Raw genomic sequence first — 20,896 nt, forward strand, 5'->3', positions numbered from 1 at the left:
AGGCCATTCACAGTGTTGTCCCTAAGCCACTCTTGCGTTGCCTTGGCTGTGTGCTTAGGGTCATTGTCCTGTTGGAAAGTGAACCTTCAGCCCAGTTTGAGGTCCTGAGTGCTCTGGACCAGGTTATCATTTAAGGATATCTCTGTATTTTGCTGCGTTCAGCTTTCCTTCAGCCCTGACCAGTCCCTGCTGCTGAAAAACACCACCACAGCATGATGCTACTACCACCATGTTTTACCGCTGAGACGGTATTGCGTGATGAGTGGTGCATGGTTTCCTCTAGACATGAATCTTGGAATTGAGGCCAAACAGTTCAATCTTCATTTCATCAGACCAGGGAATCTTGTTTCTCACTGTCTGAGAGTCCTTTAGGTGCTTTTAAGGTGTCTTTCACTGAGGAGAGGCTTCCATCTGGCCACTCTGCCATAAAGCCCAGATCAGTGGAGTGTTGCAGTGATGGTTGTCCTTCTGCAAGTTTCTCCCATCTCCCCACATGATCTCTGGAGCTCAGTTAGAGTGACCATCAGGTTCTTGGTCACCTCTCTTACCAAGGCCCTTCTCCCCCGAGTGCTCAGTTTGCCTGGGTGGCCAGCTCTAGGAAGAGTCCTGGTTGTTCCATACTTCTTCCATTTAAGAATTATGGAGGCCACTGTGCTCTTGAGAACCTTCAATGCAGCCAATTATTTTTTTTGTTTTTTTTGTAGCCTTCCCCAGATCTGTGCTTTGACACCATCCTGTCTCTGAGCTCTGCAGGGAGTTCCTTTGACCTCATGGTTGGTTTTTGCTCTGAGATGCATTTTCAGCTGTGAGACCTTATATAGATAGGTGAGTGCCTTTCCAAATCATGTCCAGTCAATTGAATTTGCCACAGCTCCAATCAAAGTGCAGAAACATCTCAAAGATGATCCAGAGAAATGGGATGCACCTGAGCTAAATTTCAAGTGTCATAGAAAATAATTTGAAGCATTTTAGCATAAGGCTGCAACATTACAAAAATGTGAAAAGGGGTCTGAAAACGTTATGAATGCACTGTACACTAGCCAGTGCTCGTCTACAGTTCTCAGTACATAATTATTTGCAAGTATTTTTGTGCAAAGCTACACAAGTGTGCCAGTAAAACAGCTCCACTTGTAGGCCCTTGAAATCTCAGGGTTTTTTTCAATGATGCTTGAGTAACAGGTACTGTATATGTGATGTAATTTTTCTTTCAGCAAAACATTGGAGCGTCATTCAGAACAAATCGAAAGAGATGCCGCAGATGCTGAGGTGCGCTTTTGAATTGAAAACGCTTTTTGAATGGAAATATTCCATGTTCACTACAAATTTAGTTCAATTGACAACATTTGTGGCATAATGTTAATTACCACAAAATATAACTTAAACTTTTACCTCCTTTTCTTTAAAAGAAAGAATAAAAAGAAATCTGGGTTACTGTGAGGCACTTACAATGGGAGTGAATGGGTTCAATCAGTAAATGCTAAAATACTGTTTTTAAAAGTATAGCCAAGATGTGAACAATAGGCTATGCATGTGAACATGATTTTAGTGTGATAAAATCACTTTCTAACCTTTTCTATGTAAAGTTATTTCCAATTTTACAACTTTGTTGCTATGACGATGTAACGCTGTTAACCCTAAAATGACAATTTAAACCACTTTACAGCTCAAATATTACCAGGTTTTAACTGTGAATGAATGAATGTTAGAAGAATGAAATTATAAAATTAAAGGCTTCACATATCTGCCTTTAAACCCTTCAAAAAATTGGCCCATTCACTTCCATTGTAAATGACTCACTGTAACCTTGATGTTTTTAAATGTATTCTTTTTAATTTTTTTCAAAGAAAAGGATGGTTGAGTTGAAGTTATTTTTGTGGTAATCAACATTATGCCACAAATGCTGTCAACTGAGCTTAACTTTTATTGAACCCGGAATATTCCTTTAACTGTTGTTGCATATGTTGTTTTTAGATGTACAGTACTATAGAAAAGTTTTAGGCACTTGTGAAAAATGTTGCATAGTGAGAATGTCTTCAAAAATAATGACAAATATTTTTCATTTATCACTTAATGTCATACAAAGTCCAGTAAACTTAAAAAAGCTAAATCAATATTCGGTGTGACCAACTTTGCCTTTAAAACAGCACCAATTCTCCTAGGTACACCTGGACACAGTGTTTCTTGGTTGTTGGCAGATAGGATGTTCCAAGCTTCTTGGAGAATTTGCCACTGTTCTTCTATTTATTTAGGCTGTCTCAATTGCTTCTGTCTCTTTATGTAATCTCAGACTGACACGATGTTGGGGCCAAGATATCTGTTGCAGGGCTCCCTGTTCTTCTATTCTAATCTTTTCTATATGCAAAAGTAATGTTTGGGTGTCTAACATTTATATTTCCTATTGACAAGCTGAAGATATAAATAACTGTCTTAAGACAAATGCTTTTGTGAAACATCTTATGTGCCTAAGACTTTTGCACAGTACTGTATAACTATTTTAATATACATTGGGATTCAAATGTTGAGTCCACTTGTGAAAATGCTTCTGTTTTTTATTTTTCTAATGTAAGACTGATATTTTTTAAATATTTAGTTTAATTGAAAATGTAGTAGAATTGAAAAAAATTACATTCATTTCTTAGTGTTTTGTACTGTGTCCCCTTTTTGATGATCCGGATCCCAGTATGATTTGAGAATGTTCCAAAGAGCCTCTTCTGTGCTTCAATGAAAGAAATTAAATCTATAGCAAAAGTCAAAATGGTCAGTGTCACAAATTTGCTTAATTCAATTAGTAATCAAGACATAATGCAGAATCATAAACATTTTTTATTCATTTATTGTCTTAACATTTCTTTGTTTTAACTTTTTTTAAATAGTAAAGCTTCTTGTTGAATCCCAGGTTTTCAGTGTGAATTTTTAAACCCCACAGTGAAACTATTTAATTTGTCATTAATGGACTGAGAACAGTGTCTTGCTTTGCAATTATTCATTTGGAAGTCATACCTGAATTTCCTCATAATCCTGGTAAAAACTTGATATAAATCACAATAAAAGTGATTTGATTTGATTAAATGTTCTTAGCCAGAAAAAGATTGTTGTCTCCAAGTACTACATAAAACAGATCACCTCCATACACTGCATCTTTACTTCATTGTTTCCATTTTCTTTTTGTAGCCATGCTTTTAGTGCACAGGGGAGCATACATATAGGGCCCAACACACCGAGTACACAAGATTCCATCACTTTTTCATGAAAGCTGCAGGAGCCACACTACATTAATCACATCATCTTTCTTGCTGTCCGTTCTCTTCTTGCCTCTCAAAGGAAGAGTCTGATATATCTAACCCACATTTCTTGTTGCACACATGTCCCTGTCTTCTTGTTAAATTACCTTCCAGCTGTAGGTATGGTAGACTCTAAATTCAATATGTCATACACCTAACAGGCACATATCTATGCATACAGTATGTGGTCTATGCAATGACAGGACTCCTTTATCACGGTCATCTTATATGTACATTCATAAGTTTATGGTTTCATCTTTTTCCTACTTTAGGAAAGCAGAATCAGGTGAGCAAGTGGCATACAGCACTAAGGGAATGAGGGAAGACTGGGTTCGATGACTTGACAGACAGTTGTTTTACAGGTGCGGTTGTCTAGTCAAGTAGTGGCTGGCGGTTCAGAGTTCAGCAAGTTAAAGATTTCAAGATGACATGCATTGCACTAGGTTAGAAACTCTCAATTCCTGTAACAAGAGATAATCAAGACAACGGCAACCATCTGCTGTTATCATTTAACACATCTTGTTAATCTTCTCAGCTTAATGACATGTGTAAAGTGTAAAATGCTACGTATTTCATTGTCAAATTGCAGAATCAAATGCGGGGATTAGTACCAATGCAGATTATAGTTTGTTTCAGTAGCGCGACTTGTAGAGAATGGCACTAGCAATACCAAGGACACGGCTTTCATTCCCATGGAATGCACATACTGATATGGATGGTTTGTACACTCTAAGTTGCTTTACAAGAGTGTGTCTGCTCTTGTAAATGTACACTTAACTAAGCTCAACTGGATTTAAAAAAAAAAAACCACACACACACACACACACAAATTTCAACACAAAATCAGGGAATGTGACAGAGACCCCCCTTAAGGAGCAGATTCCAGATGCTCCAAAAAACAAATTGTCCATGGAGTGTGGGGGAAAACAGGTAGTTCAGGGGGCACAAGGGGAGCAGAGGAACAAGGCAAAGTCAGGGAGGTATGAAACCAAGGCAGAGCTGGAGGGATGGAGAGCCAGAGCGACGCTGCAGGCTCAGAGGACTAAGTAGACCAGGGCAGATCAGGTGGACGGCCAGGAGACCAGGGAGATGACCTCAAGATGGGGACTGGGTCAGGAGTCCTGGGAGGTGGCCGCAGGACAGGGACTGGGTCAGACGGCGGAGCCGCTGGGGAAATGGTCTCCGGGAGAGCGGGTGGAGCCACTGGAGAAGAAGACTCTGGGGGTGGAGCCGTTGATGGCAGAGCTGTGGCAGGCTCAAGACAGAGTCCTGGATGAATGGGAAACGACCTCCATGGTCGCGGGCATGGGCGGAGACTCGGGAACAGAAATTCTTCTCCGGATGGCCGAAGTTGACAACGCCGGCTCTTGGACGGACAAGGCTTCTGGCTCGTTGGCCGTGGGTAATTTGCAAGGTAGGATCATGAAGACCCTATGCACTGACACCAGTGGCGGATCATACAACTTCGAGATAGGAGCCATGGAAGGCTTTGAGACAGGGAGCCGAAGACGCAGGTTTTGGCCCGGGGTTCCCACCATAATCCACTGTATAAAGGGAGCCGCAAAGTTCCAGAGCCTTCTCCACATTCACCGAGCGTCCAGTGAGGATCAGCCGGAAGCATCAGTTCCCTCAGTGCATCATTCAGACTGGCCCGGAAGAAAACCACCAAAGAGCGGTCCGGATAGTGCACTACATTTGCCAGCTCTAGAAACTCACAGACGTGATCCTCAACTGGACGGTCCCCTTGCTGAAGGGGCAGAATTCTGACAGCTGCTAGATCCATTTTTAGGTCAGTCTTTCTGTGATGAGGCAGACGAGGAATGAGACTCAAAATGCAGCTTTAATGAAAAACAAAAGATGAACAAAGTAACTCAGAATAAAAATGAAACAAAATCACAGGAAACCAAGCACAGAACATGACAACATATGTGAAGACTGACAAAGAAACCAGGGGAAACAAGGGCTTAAATACACATGGGCAAACAAGGAAACGAGGAACACCTGGGGAAAACAATCAGAGGAAAATGAAACTACAAAAGGACTATAAACTAACAGGAAACAGGAACTAAACAAGAATTTCAACATAAAAGTCAACACAAAAACAGGGAATATGTGACAATCAGATGGTGCTGAATGCTGCTTTATTCATTGTATTATGCAACATTGAATATTTGGATTGTCTTCATCCAATTGATGGATATTTAAAGTCAACTTGACATCAAAATGCACCCTAATTAGTTTCTTAATGCACATTCCTGGTCTTATTGTGCATGATGCATCGGTGCACATTATTGGAATTAAATAACTCACATGAAAGTAAAATGGGTTGTGAACAGCATATCATGTTAACTTGCATAAATGCATAAATGAAAATCACACAAGCTGAGTTGGACAGTTCAGTCATATTATATTTCATAAGGCAGGAGCATACACAGCATGTCAATAAAGAGTGAAAACAAGGGCACCGTTGTAACCTGTTGAAGACAGAAGTGCTTTTTAATTAAAATCGGAAAGAATTAGAAAATACAGGATTATATAATCACCATACTGTCATCATCCTATGGCCCCCAACAAAATCAATATCATAGTTCTTGAATGTGCTGATCATCTTGTTGATAAAGTGATCTCCATTCTGAGTGATGTTGTTGTTGGCTTCATCAAGGTGGCAATATTCCTAATAGAAACATTTATGTTTCCCAGCAATGGGAGCCAAAACCAAAGTGAGATTACTTGCAGTGCATGTGTATTTTCTGTTACTTCAAGGGTGTGAATTTACATTTCAAAGACTGTTTGAAAACGAATAGGTAATTTATATGGCACTGATTTTATCAGTACAGTATGCATGTCAATATGTGTATACTGTGTATATAGGCCTGCATATGCTGTATATGTAAAAAGATCAAGTGAGATCTGTTACATTTTAATTATCTTCATTGTTAATTATTGGTGGGATTATACGGTGACTCTGAAGGATTTATAGTGCTGCACAATGATAATGTTAATTAAGACCACAAAAGCTTCACAGCTTTTTCAAGTCCATAGTTGACTCACAGAGAGCGTTCAGGTGCTCATTAGAGTTTTCATTTGTGATACTTTTTCAATACTCGTTGTTATCAGTTGGCATTTTCAATTAAAGTGTAACATTTCTTGAACCAGTGAAAGTTGCTTGGGTACCAGAGATCCAATGCTGCTGTTTTCCTGCAATGGAATGCCTGTATGTTCACAGGGTATGTTCATCATACTTGCAAGATTCTGCACCCTACACTCTAAAGTGAACTTCGCCTTAGATGTAAGGATAAGATTACATGTGTTATAAAGCCAAAAGTCTTTAAACATTTCCTCTAAAGGTGTAACCAAGCTCTGTTTCAACTTGTTTGATCACAGATTTATGGATAGCCATGGGTTGTGTTTTTCATGTGAATTGATGGTAAATCTGGTATAAAAGATATAGAAGAGATTGTTTTGCTTGTACAATCTGCCAAAGGTTTGAAGGTGACAGACTGTACAAGCAATGCTGAACATGAACCAGGTTATTGATGCAATGCAGGCTGCTGTGGACAAAATGATTGCAGTGTCCTTTTGGGCTATTTTTAACTGTCAATGTGCCCTTTTCTAGCCAGCTCAACATACAGCTTAGTCATTTCAAAGCCTGTTCAAATGTTTGTTTGCAGCACCGAATGCTCTTGGATTTTCTCCCTTGCTATGCTTTCCTTTTTTGCTGGGCAGGTTATCTTGTGTATTTTTGCAGGGTGTGAGAGGATCATGGGTATATTGCAAAAAGACCACTATTTTCAGCAAAGGCAACACCCCAAAAAAAAATAAAAAATAAAAAAATAAAATAAAATAAAAATGCTTTGGGCCACCAAAATAAAGTTAAAGTTAACATAAAGATGTTTCAAAACTTGTTCATTCTAATTATGTTCCATTCATTATAAATGAATGTCCTGTATGGATGTGGCTTGATTAAATTATTAAAGGGATAGTTCACCCCCAAAAGGAAAATTCTATGATCTCACTTATGTTGTTCCAAACCGGTATGACTTCTTTCATCAGTTGAACACAAAAGATGATGTTAGGCAGTCTCAGTCACCATTCACTTTCATTGTATGGGGGGAAAAAAGCACTGAAAGTGAATGGTGACTGAGGCTGTCATTCTGCCTAATGTCTCATTTTGTGTTCCACAGAAGAAAGACGCTCATACAGGTTTGGAACAACATTACCCTGAGTAAATGAGAGAATTTTCATTTTTGGGTGAACTCTCTCTTTAATATCCATGTAATACTTCAGAATCACTAAAGCATATCATAGCAATTATGAAAAGTGAACATGGCACCCTGAATTGTTCAAAGCAAATGCAATATGGCTGCAATGTTTGGTTTGCATTCTTGTTGATATGGCATTATGAAACTTGTGTTTTGACAGTACAAACAAGCACTTGCAAACACGGTGAAACTCAATTCATTTCTCTTTATTTCACAGATTTATATATTCTTTTGTGGATTCAATCAGAGGCATGATGGGAGGGAAAGCAAACCCTGCCATGCTCAGAACCCAAGAGACTGTCAGGCTCTTCAATCAGAGCGACAGCAGCCGGGTGGCACTCGCATTCGTCACACTATTTTTCCTTCTGCACAACCCCTCTGGAGTCTAATTACTTTTATATACACAGAAGCTCCCAGTCTTGAGTGAAAACTCTTGCTTGTTGTGTCCATGACAATATCTTGATGCACCTGTTGTTTTATGGTTTAATTAAAAAGTAGCTTATCAAGGTGTTTGCTGATGTAAATAACATCTATGAAGGGTAGTCACTGGAGTTGTTACTCGTGAAGCCTTTGAACAAACATTCCTGGACTGCGACAAACAATCACAGGTTTGTCTATTTCAAAAAATTCTTAAACCAGTTTAAAGGAACAGTTCATTTAAAAATGAAAATTCTCTCATTTTCTCACACTTAGGCCATCCCTGATGTGTATGACTTTCTTTCTTGTGCAGAACACAAACAAGTATTCTTTAGAAGAATATTTAAGCTCTGTAAGTCCACACAATGCAAGTGAATGGTGGCCAAAACTTTGAAGCTCCAAAAGCAGGCGCGGACTGGCCACTGGGAGAACCGGGACTTTTGAAATGGGGCCGTAAGAGCCACCACGTTATGCAGAATGCGCCACAAAACGGTGGAAGGGGGCAGTGATATGCAGAAAAGGACAGCAAAAATGGTTTGCTGGTTTTAGCTGCTCTAACTTCTCCAAGCCTTCTCCAAACCAGCTGAAAAGTGTCCTCTAGAACTATAAAAACAGACCAGCTTGGCCAGGTGGGAAGACCAGCTAACCACCTTAGGCTTGTTTTTTTCATCAGTATTAAAATTTAATTTTGGCCCTAAAATTATCATTCAGCACAACAGGAAAATGTATAATACATGTAACCAGCTGGTGTCAGTAATGTCCAGTTCATTGGTAATAGTAAGGCAGCACAGTCAGGAAGGGTATTTAGCTTGATTTGCATGATCGGACACATCGCTGAAGCCAAACATCTGTTGTTATTAGCCTCACCCATCAAATTCATTAAAAAATCCTATCAAATCTTAATGATGGTGTTTGACACCCATTAGAATTATTTAAACCAAGTTCAACTGCACTAAAGTACCCAGTTTGTCAGCATTGTGCTATTTGAGGTGCATCATCATGTGGCACAGAGTAGTTGAGATTTGAGAAAAGCTTTTCCCCTGCCATCTGCTACTTCCCACCCCAAAAATTTTTATTATGTTTTCAAATCTTATGCTTTATTCTTTCGGTTACATGTATATATACTGATAAATACTTGATGAACATCTGCATGCAAAACTATTATACCTGGTAAAGAATCATAGCAAAGACAACATACAGTAAATGAGCAGAATTAGCCAATCAAGTGAAGTTCATTTCCCTCAATCCAGTGGGTCCAGCCCCTCCCCTCAATCTCCCCTTTCTGCATACCCACCAGTTTATCTCCATCCAAGCTGATAGTGGTCTGTAATGCATAACAAAGAGGTGATTTATTTTTAACTTGCACCGTATACAGTAAAAACGAGCACATACATTTGGACTGCAGTGATCAAAGACAAGGAAGCAGAGCAGATTTAGCATACATGTAGGGGAAGGAGTAAAGCACATTTGTGCCATAATAAATGCGTTTGCACTACAATTACATGCTGAACAAAAAGAAACATGTGAAAAAAAATGCCTCTTCCTCTGCCACCTATAAGTGGCAGTGACTGAAAACCACAATGTGGACACTGCAAGGACTGAATGGGGCGAGTGATTTTTATTCAGGAGAATGCAGGTCACACAATCTTAACTGAATACAGTGACTTTAAGAGTTTTTCATTGACTGTACCTCAAGAAAAAATGTCACAGGCCTTTTTCAATTGTGAATGTGAACAATGACAAGTATTTTGAAAAGGGAAACAGCTAAGCCCATTGCAGCACTAACTTGAAATTAGTTTTGCGGAAATTCTCTCAATACAGGTCTCACAAATACCAAGTTTCTTCAAACAATAAGAAAAGGGCGAGAGGAAAATCAATGGAGGGAGAGTAATGCTTGTTATTGCACTAAAGAGCCAATTATTGCTCTTATTTCACAGTTCCCCCTCGTCTCAGTAGAATTTGTGGACTGTAAATGACATGCACAGTTACTGACTTTCAAGGGCAATGAAATTATACAAATGTTAACCCTATAAGTGAAGAGAATTATTCCAAGATGAATGGCTCAGGATGTTATAAAATGACTAATTTGTGTGAAATGGGTATAAATGAAAAAGAAAAAAAAAAAGAAAAAAGTTTGTAGAGCTATTCAAACTTGCTTCTTTAAAAAAAAGAAAAAATTACATAATAAATATGCAGTCACTTTCAAAATATACATAGTGTCCTTTCAAAGCAAAAGCTTTTTGTAATCAAAGGTATGTTTCTTTGGACAAATTATATCTTAAAGGGATTGTTCACCCAAAAATGAAAATTCTCTCATCATTTACTCAACTTCATGCCATCCCAGATGACTTTCAATCTTCTGTAGAAGATTTTTAGTAGAATGTTTCAGCTCTGTAGGTCCATACAATGCAAGTGAATGGTGACAAGAATGCAAAAGTTCCAAAAACCATGTAAAGGCAGCATAAAAGTAATCCATATGACCCCATTGTTCAAATCCATGTCTTCAGAAGCATTATAAGTTAGGTGAGAAACACATTAATATTTAAGTCCTTTCTTACTATAAATATCCACTTCTGAGCAACCCCAACAGTATGTGGCTGACTATGAAAGTCACTTTCATGGCCAGATTTACAGTAAATATTGATATGGATGTTTTTTGTTTTTGGCACCATTCTGGGTAAATTCTAGAGGCTGTTGTGTGTGAAAAACCCAGGAAATCAGCCATTACAGAAATACTCAAACCAGTCCGTCTGGCACCAAGAATCATCCATGCGATTATCTAATCAGCCAATTGTGTGGCAGCAGTGCAGTGCATAAAATCGTGCAGTGCATAAAATCATGCAGATACGGGTCAGGAGCTTCAGTTAGTGTTCACATCAACCATCAGAATGGGGAAAAATGTGTTCTCAGTGATTTGGACCGTGGCATGATTATTGGTACCAGACGGGCTGGATTTTCACACACAACAGCCTCTAAAATTTACTCAGAATGGTGCCAAAAACAAAAAACATCCAGTGAGCGGCAGTTCTGTGGACTGAAATGCCTTGTTGATGAGAGAGGTCAACAGAGAATGGCCAGACTGGTTCGAACTGACAAAGTCTACCGTAACTCAGATAACCGCTCTGTAAAATTGTGGTGAGAAGAATAATTTCTCCGAATGCTATTCTGAGAAACAGGTTGGCGCTGTTTTGGCTACACGAGGGGGACCTACACAATATTAGGCAGGTGGTTTTAATGTTCTGGCTGATCAGTGTTTGTACACTGGCCGAGTTCGGAATGGCATACTACTTTTAGAACAGACTACAAAGACATGGCAGTAGTAGTAGTAGGAGCAGTATGGGCCATTTCTAAACTCACCCCCTGTTTATTGTTGATTTTGTTATGTATTTTAACTTCTTTTCTTTTTTTCTTTTTTTTTTTGTGAAGTCTGAAGTTCATTTTCTACTCAAAATTATCCATTCATGATCGGAAAAAAAAAAATCTGTTGATTGTTACCACCATTTTTCTGTGCACCAAGTGTTGAGGTGATTGAAACACTGAATCTTGTTTCTGTCACCAGTGATGCAAGATGATGTTGTCTAATAGACTACATAGCATGCATTGAGCTATGTAGTCTGTGGAAGACTTCTGTATGTCATGTGGTACATGATTAAACATGTATTTTCAAGGAAAGTTCAACATTTTATACCATTAAAATTTACTTAGGAAAACTAAGTAAATCTTAAGTTACTAGTCAATTTTAAAAAAACATTTTCAGTGCAGTTCATATGATCAAAGACACCTTAATTGAGTAATTTCAGATAAAAAGCAAAACATCAAAAACAACTGGACACCACATTCATTTTTTGTTTGTTCTTCAAATAAGTAGCTTGAAAGTATTTTATTGTGCTTGATATACTGTTCGGTCTATTTGTGGATTGTGGACTTTAGAAGGAACACCCCAACACTGACCCCCTCACCATTCTAAACAGCACTGTGGCAGCAGTGGAGTCATTCAGGTTCCTGGGCACTACCATCTCACAGGACCTGAAGTGGGAGACCTACATTGACTCCACTGTGAAAAAGGCCCAACAGAGGTTGTACTTCCTTCGCCAGTTGAGGAAGTTCAACCTGCTACAGGCGCTGCTGATACAGTTCTACTCAGCAGTCACTGAGTCTGTCCTCTGCACTTCAATAACTGTCTGGTTTGGTTCAGCTACGAAATCAGATATCAGAAGACTACAAAGGACAGTTTGGACTGCTGAGAGGATTATTGGTTGGCCCCTGCCCTCCCTTTAAGAACTGTACACTTCCAGATTGAAGAAAAAGGCTGGAAAAATCACTCTGGACCCCACACACCCTGCCCACTACCTTCTGGAACTGTTGCCTTCTGGCCGATGCTTCAGAGCTCTGAGCACCAGAACCGGTGTATATGTATGTATGTATATATATATATATATATATATATATATATATATATATATATATATATATATATATATATATATATCACACACACACACACACACACACACACACACACACACACACACACACTACCGGTCAAAAGTTTTGAAACACTTGACTGAAACTTTTCTCATGATCTTAAAAATCTTTTGATCTGAAGGCGTATGCTTAAATGTTTGAAATTATATTTGTAGACAAAAATATAATCGTGCCACCATATTAATTTATTTCATAATAAAAAAAAAGTTTTTGAAATTGATGACTTGGACCAAATAATAAGGCAGCTAATATGTGCCCACCATAGATGGGAACTCCTTCAATACTGTTTAAAAAGCATCCCAGGGTGATACATCAAGAAGTTGGTTGAGAAAATGTCAAGAGTACATGTCTGCAAATTCTAAGCAAAGGGTGACTACTTTGAAGATGCTAAAATATAACACAGTTTTGATTTATTTTGGATTTTGTTTAGTCACAACATAATTCCCATAGTTCCATTTATGTTATTCCATAGTTTTGATGACTTTACTATTATTCTAAAATGTGAAGAAAATTATAATAAAGAATGAGTGTTTCAAAACTTTTGACCAGTAGTGTGTGTGTGTGTTTTATATATATATATATATATACACACACACACACACACACACACACACACACACATAGTCTTATTGTGTATTCTATATATACTTTATTTTCTATTCAATTTTAATTGTTTTATTCAATTTTTAATTATTTTTAATTATTATCTATGTCTTGTTGCTTGTTTGCTGTATTGTTGTGCACTGGAAGCTCCTGTCACCAAGACAAATTCCGTGTATGTGTAAGCATACTTGGCAATAAAGCTCATTCTGATTCTGATTCTAACTGAATCGTCACTCCTTTCAACTGTCAGTTAAAGTGCCTTCTGCTTTGTGTTGGCACACATGGCCATTCTGTGCCATGCAGTGGCCATCTAGAAGAGAGACTGTTTGTGTTGAATTAATCTCAATCAGCTAATTTCTCAAGCTTCTCTTTTGAGACAGCAAGGATAAAGGTATTCTTTTAAACCCACACAAACTCCACACAAAAGGCTGTGGGCATCGAGCTCCAACATTTCAAAAACACCCTTAAAGCAACTAGTGTTTGAGCCAAAACTTTACAGTCAGTAATGCAATGAAAAAGACTATTAGATTCAGAATCAGACATCACCTTAAACTACATTCTTTCATTTTATTATGTCAGAAACGCTTGCTGAAACGTCTTGTGAGATCTGACAATATGAACAACGCTTTCTGTGCAAATGGAAATTCAAGAAGTGATGTTTGCTCTCCAAAGTGTAAAGGCTCTGTTATTTATCTTCCTTGTGACATTCAGCAAAAGTCAACAAATCCCAGACCTGCAGAACATATTCATACAGCTCTGTAGTGATCTGGCAAATCTAACTCCTGCAGAGACAGCATAAATTCTTAAATCCCTCTCCACACATTACACTGCGGTGGCCAGGTAACGATGGTCATGGATAATACTCACATTACCTTGAAGATGTGCCTACTTTACACTAATGTGTATTTTTTACACTAAAAAATATGCACCGCCTCTAGAGCTACCTGTTTTCACACCTTAAAAAGGAAGAGTCCCTATATGTCAGTCTTGTATTGTTTGCTTGGTAAGAGGTCGCAGTTTAGCATCTTTGTTCTGTATCTCACTGTCCTGTGTGTACAGGTTGTGCTCCCTTATGTAATCAATAACCAGGTCTGGTAAGAGGTATTTAACACTGTAGCCCCGTCGTAAGGCTCGTCGGACCTCTGTAGCACTGATCTCATTGTGGACCCACTCCCGAACCAGGAAAATGTTCTGTCTGTGCCTGGACAGCATGTCGGACTCATGTACCGCCCGGTCTGGCTGCAGGCTACCACGGCTCACACAGACTACTCCGAAGTGCCCCACCACCTCCTCTATGTCATCATCCTTCCACAGCCCAGGCACCTTAAATGTGTCCATGAAATCTGCTCCACAAAGCAGCTTCAGCTGGAGACCACCTGGATGGGGGGGGGGGATGACATCCCATTACTTAATATTTGAAAAATCACCATGGATCAGCCTATTGTATAATTATAAATTCCAATGAATTCAAGCATCTCTGTAAATTAGTGAAATGACCAAGCTATGGTGCGATTCCATTATTTTCATGATTTAACAATGAATTAATGTGTCTTTAATTAAAGAAACTAAGTGTTTCTGAACAATAGCAGTGTGATTGCTTATTCAAAGCTTTCAAATCTTAATGTCAGCTTAAGATGTGTCATTTCAGGACTAGTTCACAAAAAATGAAAATTCTGTCATCATCTACTCACCCCCATGCCTTTGAAACCTGTATGATTGTTTTTTTCATCCATAGAACATAAATGAGACATTAGCAGCAAGGCCGCACTTTCATAATATTAAAGCAGATGATGACCAGTGTCTGTCAAGCTCCAAAAAGGACAAAAATGTAGGGAAGACCAGGGGCCTTTTCTTTTTTTTTTTTTTTTTTTACATAGCTCACAAACTAATTTAAATCTACCGGCCATTTTTTTGGTATCAGAAACATTAACAGTATATGTACTAAAAGTGACTGTACCATTATACACACTGGATCACAGTATCATATTTAATACAATAAGTCAGAATTTAAATTGCCCCGTTACAGTAGTTGGGAGCAATTGCAACACAGTATCTGAAATAATTGTAACATTGTATCTGAAAAAAAGAGAATACATCAAAGTAATAAACTCATTGCTCCAATAAAACTACTTATTTCACCTTTATATGGTACTGATTCTTTTAGCTGTCAGAATTATTGTGTGTTTAAAGCAAAAGTCTGATTGGAATCAACATTATATACAGTATATCTGAAATAAGTTAGATCCTTTTCAGTAAAGAATATTGATCAGCTGATGAGTCAAAAAACAGTCTTTAGCCAGACACTTTGAAAATGTTTTTCTTTTTTTTTTTTTCTTCACATTTTAAATATTACAACTTTCAGTTCAGCCATTCATATTTCAAAAGTGTTACAATTACCCCAAACATCACAGCCAAGATAAAATCTTGTATGGGAGCTGCAGTGCAAATATTAACTAACAGCCTAGACATAAAATAGATATAAGTTAATCAGAAGAGGAAAAATATTGGACTCTCTTAAAAAAATAAATAAAAAAAAAATTAAACAAAAAGTTTTTATTGAAAATGTCTCACAAAGTGAAAAGATCTCACTTTTTTTTTTTTTTTTTTTTGCATCCTGAGGGAATAAGAATGTTAATTATTTTTCTCCCCAACCATAAAAGTACATGGTCCCACTCTTTTCAAGGCACAATTTTCCAGGACACTTTACATGCCTAACCAAGTGTAATATTTAAGCAAAAAAACATGTGCGTCCATTTAAATTGAGCTTTCTGAATTTAAATTTTGGTCTTTCTGTATGCTTTTGACAGTAGTTTCTCACCTCCAGATAAGCAGTTCGCTACATGGCCCAGTGTGATTATTAATCCCCGTAAAGCTGCGATCTAATTCAATAAATACATAGTCTGTATGTGCTGCACACCTCAGAATGCTCTGCTCTGTCATCTCACACACACAAGAGTGCGTGTGATGATCATGATGAGGTGTTTTCTCACATTCAATTTAAAGTGAACATCACTTGCACATTATAAACTCAGCAAAAAAAGAAACGTCCCTTTTTCAGGACACTGCATTTTAAAGATAATTTTATAAAAATTCAAATAACTTTACAGATCTTTATTGTAAAAGGTTTAAACAATGTTTTCCATGCTTGTTCAATGAACCATAAACAATTAATGAACATGCACCTGTGGAAAATTCGTTCAGACACTAACAGCTTACAGATGGTAGGCAATTATGGTCACAGTTATAAAAACTTAGGACACTAAAAAGACCTTTATACTGACTCTGAAAAACACCAAAAGAAAGATGCCCAGGGTCCCTGCTCATCTGTGTGCACATGCCTTAGGCATGCTGCATGGAGGCATGAGGACTGCAGATGTGGCCAGGGCAATAAATTGCAATGTCCATACAGTGAGACACCTAAGACAGTGCTACAGGGAGACAAGAAGGACAGTTGATCGTCCTTGCAGTGGCAGACCACGTGTAACAACACCTGCACAGGATCGGTACATCCGAATATCACAGGTACAGGATGGCAACAACAACTGCCCGAGTTACACCAGGACCGCACAATCCCTCCATCAGTGCTCAGACTGTCCGCAATAGGCTGAGAGAGGCTGGACTGAGGGCTGTAGGCCTGTTGTAAGGCACGTCCTTACCAGACATCACAGGCAATGTCGCCTATGGGCACAAACCCACCTTCGCTGGACCAGACAGGACTGGCAAAAAGTGTTCTTCACTGACGAGTCACGGTTTTGTCTCACCAGGGGTGATGGTCGGACTCGCATTTATCGTCGAAGGAATGAGCATTACACTGAGGACTGTACTCTGGAGCTGGATCGATTTGGAGATGGAGGGTCCGTCATGGTCTGGGGCGGTGTGTCACAGCATCATCGGACTGAGCTTGTTGTCATTGCAGGCAATCTCAACGCTGTGTGTTACAGGGAAGACATCCTCCTCCCTCATGTGGCACCCTTCCTGCAGGCTCATCCTGACATGACCCTCCAGCATGACAAAGCCACCAGCCATACTGCTCGTTCTGAGAATGATTTCCTGCAAGACAGGAATGTCTGGAGAGCCCGGATCCAAAGAGCCCGGATCTCAATCCCACTGAGCACATCTGGGACCTGTTGGATCGGAGGGTGAGGGCTAGGGCCATTCCCCCCAGAAATGTCCGGGAACTTGCAAGTGCCTTGGTGGAAGAGTGAGGTAACAGGAGATGCACTGCAGTACTTAATGGAGCTGGTGGCCACACCAGATACTGACTGTTAATTTTGGCCCCCCACTTTGTTCAGGGACACGTTATTCCATTTCTGTTAGTCACATGTCTGTGAAACTTGTTCAGTTTATGTTTTAGATGTTGAATCTTTGTTCATACAAATATTTACACGTTAAGTTTGCTGAAAATAAAAGCAGTTGAAAGTGAGAGGACGTTTCTTTTTTTGCTGAGTAAACATTTATTCAGTTAAATCACATTTGCAGTTTAATTAACAGACTAGGACATATCACAATTTTAATTTGATTAATTGTGCATTCAAACATTTCTTTTCAGATATGTCATATTCTGCATTTTATAGCTAATTCCATTATGACTAGATTCCGTGATTCCGTCTATGTTTTCCGCATACTATATGTGGTAAGCAGACTCCGATCATTAAATTATTGAAAATTAATTCACATTCTTGGTGTGAAGGCCGAATCATCAGTGAATTTGTTTAAAACAAAATCTGTAGTCTGGCCGTCATCGTTGTCTATAATGTATGACTCAAATGTTTCTGTGGGTAACACAAAAACAATGTTGGAACGAAAAAATCTTATTTTATACTATATCAATACTTAAACTATTTTGTCGGAGCAAAGCAGAGATGACAGCAGATGAGCAGAGAAAGTATGTGACAGGGATTTGTTCATGACCAAATTTGTTAACCGCTGTTTTATAATGTGCAGCTCCGGCAGTGACTAAACAATATAAATTTGTAAATTTGACTCCTATTCCGAGTCTTGATCGTTAACATGTACTTGTGCATGTAACAAAAACATTGTTAGCAACAAAGTCAAACAGTTATATCCAGGACAAATCATTATTTTCCAGGACATTTAAGTATTTTTCTAATTTTCCATGACTGGAAAACTGCATTGCAAAATTCCAGGTTTTTCAGGACACGTGGAAACCCTGATACTGGAGGTGAGTAGATGATAACATCATATTCGGGTAAACTATCCCTTTAAACCTACTGACAGAACATCCAGGGTATAATATCTGGGCACACAGTAGATTGGAGCACTCTAAGTGGTTTGACAGGTTAGGTATCTTTGAAACAGCATCCCATACAAAATCAGAAACATTCCTGAGAGTTTCTGCCTGAAACTAGCTGCACCAGGAATCCCTCTCATAGCAAGCTACAGCAGGGCTTGGCCTCACCATTAACAGCATCTGAAGGAATCAATAGCATGCTTTTAACTCTAATACTCTAGCCATAAGTGTGTATGAAAGCTGGATTTTGTTTGAGCAGACATGCATTGCAGGGGGCAGGAAATGAACCTCGCAGGCCCACTGCAGAACTTTATTTCTTATCTTTGTGACTCAACATAGCCCTAAACAAAAAAACATGCATACTGCATGGGACTTGGTAAATACCACTCCCTTTATGCTTATTCTAATCATGAATACATTCATGAAAAAACACAGTATAGAAAAACAAACAATTTTATTAATGCTCAAGACCAGCACTACTGTATTATTTCAAGACAGTGATAAAATGGCTCAATTCAATATGCACCAAATTCCTTCAAATAGCCAAAAATGATGTATGAATTATATTTCTTATTTTAAAGTGATCCTGGCTATTAATCTCAACTTCATTAATAGTCTGAGAACCCATTTCTTAAAACCAGTCATCCTGTGGAGGGTATTCTGCTTCATTAGCATGCTACTCTACAGCAACCCCAAATAAAAGCACTATTGAAAAGAGGCCTTACAGCGCTTATGCTGGTCAGACAGAACAAAACATCCTGCTTTAAATGCATTGGACTTATATTAAGTGATTAGCAAAGACAGAAAAGGCTCTGTTGTGTCAGAGAGAAGGCTTAGGGAAACACAACCTTTATGAGAGGTTTCTGTGCCAACTTAAGCCTAGTGCACACCGTACGATTATGTCCATGGTTTAAATTTTCAGACTTTCATCGTAGGACAAACTTGGCAGTCTGCGGTCGCTTAGTATGACGTGCTCACCAACGGCTGATTAATTGCCTTTGATTGATTCTTAGATTAAAGAAGTTCTGACAGGGACATTTTGGGTCGCAGTCCTACAGTGTGACTGCTCCTATACAACTGCCATCTACTGAAGAACCAATGGGAGCACAGAAATTGATGACCTGCGTATGTTCAGATAAAAATTTTTGTAACTTGACTATACAGGATATGCAACATGCCAACATTTGCATAAAATCCATTAAAAAAAATCTATAACAATTTTACTTGTAAATTAAGATATCATAATGGACATAGATTGGTGACTTCAAACAGTCAATCAATGCTGTCATGGCCAAAGTCTTAGCTAAGATTTGAAGCGCAGTCTGGAAACATCAACTATTTTGTTTTTCTTTGTTTCGTTAAGGTCACACCTTTAGGGAAAATAAAATAAAAAAAATTATAGTGTGCACCTGGCTTTAGAAAGACAGTGAGAGATGGGTGGGGCTTACTTGAGTCTGGCTGCTTATTTGTGGACGGGTTCTTGCACTCTCCTGATTTTTGCTGGTACTGAGCTGCTATGCGGCTGTAGTGGTACCTGACAGTGAGATGTTTTGTGAGGCAGGAAGAAATAAACACAGAAGATAAGAAACATGAATCAGCATGAATGGCCACACTGTTTAGGTAAGCAGCTTGTGGATGTGGGTGAAGCTTTACATTCACAGAGTTACATGAGCCTATAGATCTGCATCTCAACTTCTCTGATCACTCACAAGAGGCTATAAGCAGCTTCGGTATTGCATAAAGACAGATTGGAGTGCGAACCCCTTACAAGGGGATTACTACTGAGAGGACATGAGGTGTTGTACATATGGGAGCTATATATCGCCCCCTTTGGATTCATGTGTTTAACATATAAAGTGAATGACTTGACCATAAGGATATAGCAACTATATGTTGAATATGAGACGAAATGTGATCAAAGAATTGCAATAACCTACTTGAATAATTTGATACATTACACAATACATCTGTACTAACCAAAAGCAAAGAACTATGGTGTGACCACACACTTAGGCATAGATTTAGGTAGGGATGGTAGGGACATTTCAGAACTTTCAGAAAATCAGAAATGTCCCAACCAATATTTGGGCATGTAGCAGGGCTGGGTGGGGCCGGGTCGTGATTCCGCACACCCGGCCCCTAATAAGGCTGATTAAGCCCAAGAGAGATAAGGCCGACCGGAGACGGCAATGTGTCAGAGAGAGAGAGTTACGGACAGCTGTCCGACACCTGTGTGTTTGTGCTTTTGTTTTAGTTAATCATTAAAAATTATTTATATTGTCAAGCTGGTTCTCACCTCCTCCTTTCCACTGATGTGTTACACTGGGGCCGAAACCCGGGAAGGAGGAGGGATGCGCCATAGCTTGGTCCTCGGCCACTCCTCCACCCTCTCGTGGACGACAGCCGCGCCTCCCCGGGCGGATCGCAGGCAGTCCTCCGGCCCCTGGCGGACGGAACGCCCTGCTACATTTTTGGTGGAAGAAAGGGGTCTCCCCCGCCCCTGGCAGCGGTTCTCCCGCTCCAGGAGGTCAGCCAGGAGCCCCTCCCAGCTCACAGTCGGCGGTCTCAGACCCCGCCACGTTTCAGCGGCCGGCAGG

The 20,896-nt window shown here is 39.2% G+C and overlaps 1 protein-coding gene across 5 annotated transcripts in view; it reads right to left on the bottom strand.

The window, feature by feature from the left end:
• Positions 1 to 2,840: 2,840 nt before the first annotated feature.
• Positions 2,841 to 20,896, bottom strand: part of LOC127440530 (nicotinamide/nicotinic acid mononucleotide adenylyltransferase 3-like) — a 31,313-nt gene continuing 13,257 nt past the window's right edge. Inside the window, exons 4-6 of one of the 5 annotated variants that reach the window (XM_051697179.1) lie at positions 19,748 to 19,833; positions 9,255 to 9,284; positions 2,841 to 5,755 (exon numbers count right to left, since the gene is read on the bottom strand). In XM_051697179.1, the coding sequence (XP_051553139.1) occupies positions 9,259 to 9,284; positions 19,748 to 19,833 (112 nt within the window). In that variant the 3' untranslated portion in view covers positions 2,841 to 5,755; positions 9,255 to 9,258. The other 4 variants (XM_051697177.1, XM_051697175.1, XR_007897147.1 and 1 more) reach the window with 4 other exon arrangements.

The sequence above is a fragment of the Myxocyprinus asiaticus genome, chromosome 5 (assembly GCF_019703515.2).
Source record: "Myxocyprinus asiaticus isolate MX2 ecotype Aquarium Trade chromosome 5, UBuf_Myxa_2, whole genome shotgun sequence".
Lineage (NCBI taxonomy): Eukaryota > Metazoa > Chordata > Actinopteri > Cypriniformes > Catostomidae > Myxocyprinus > Myxocyprinus asiaticus.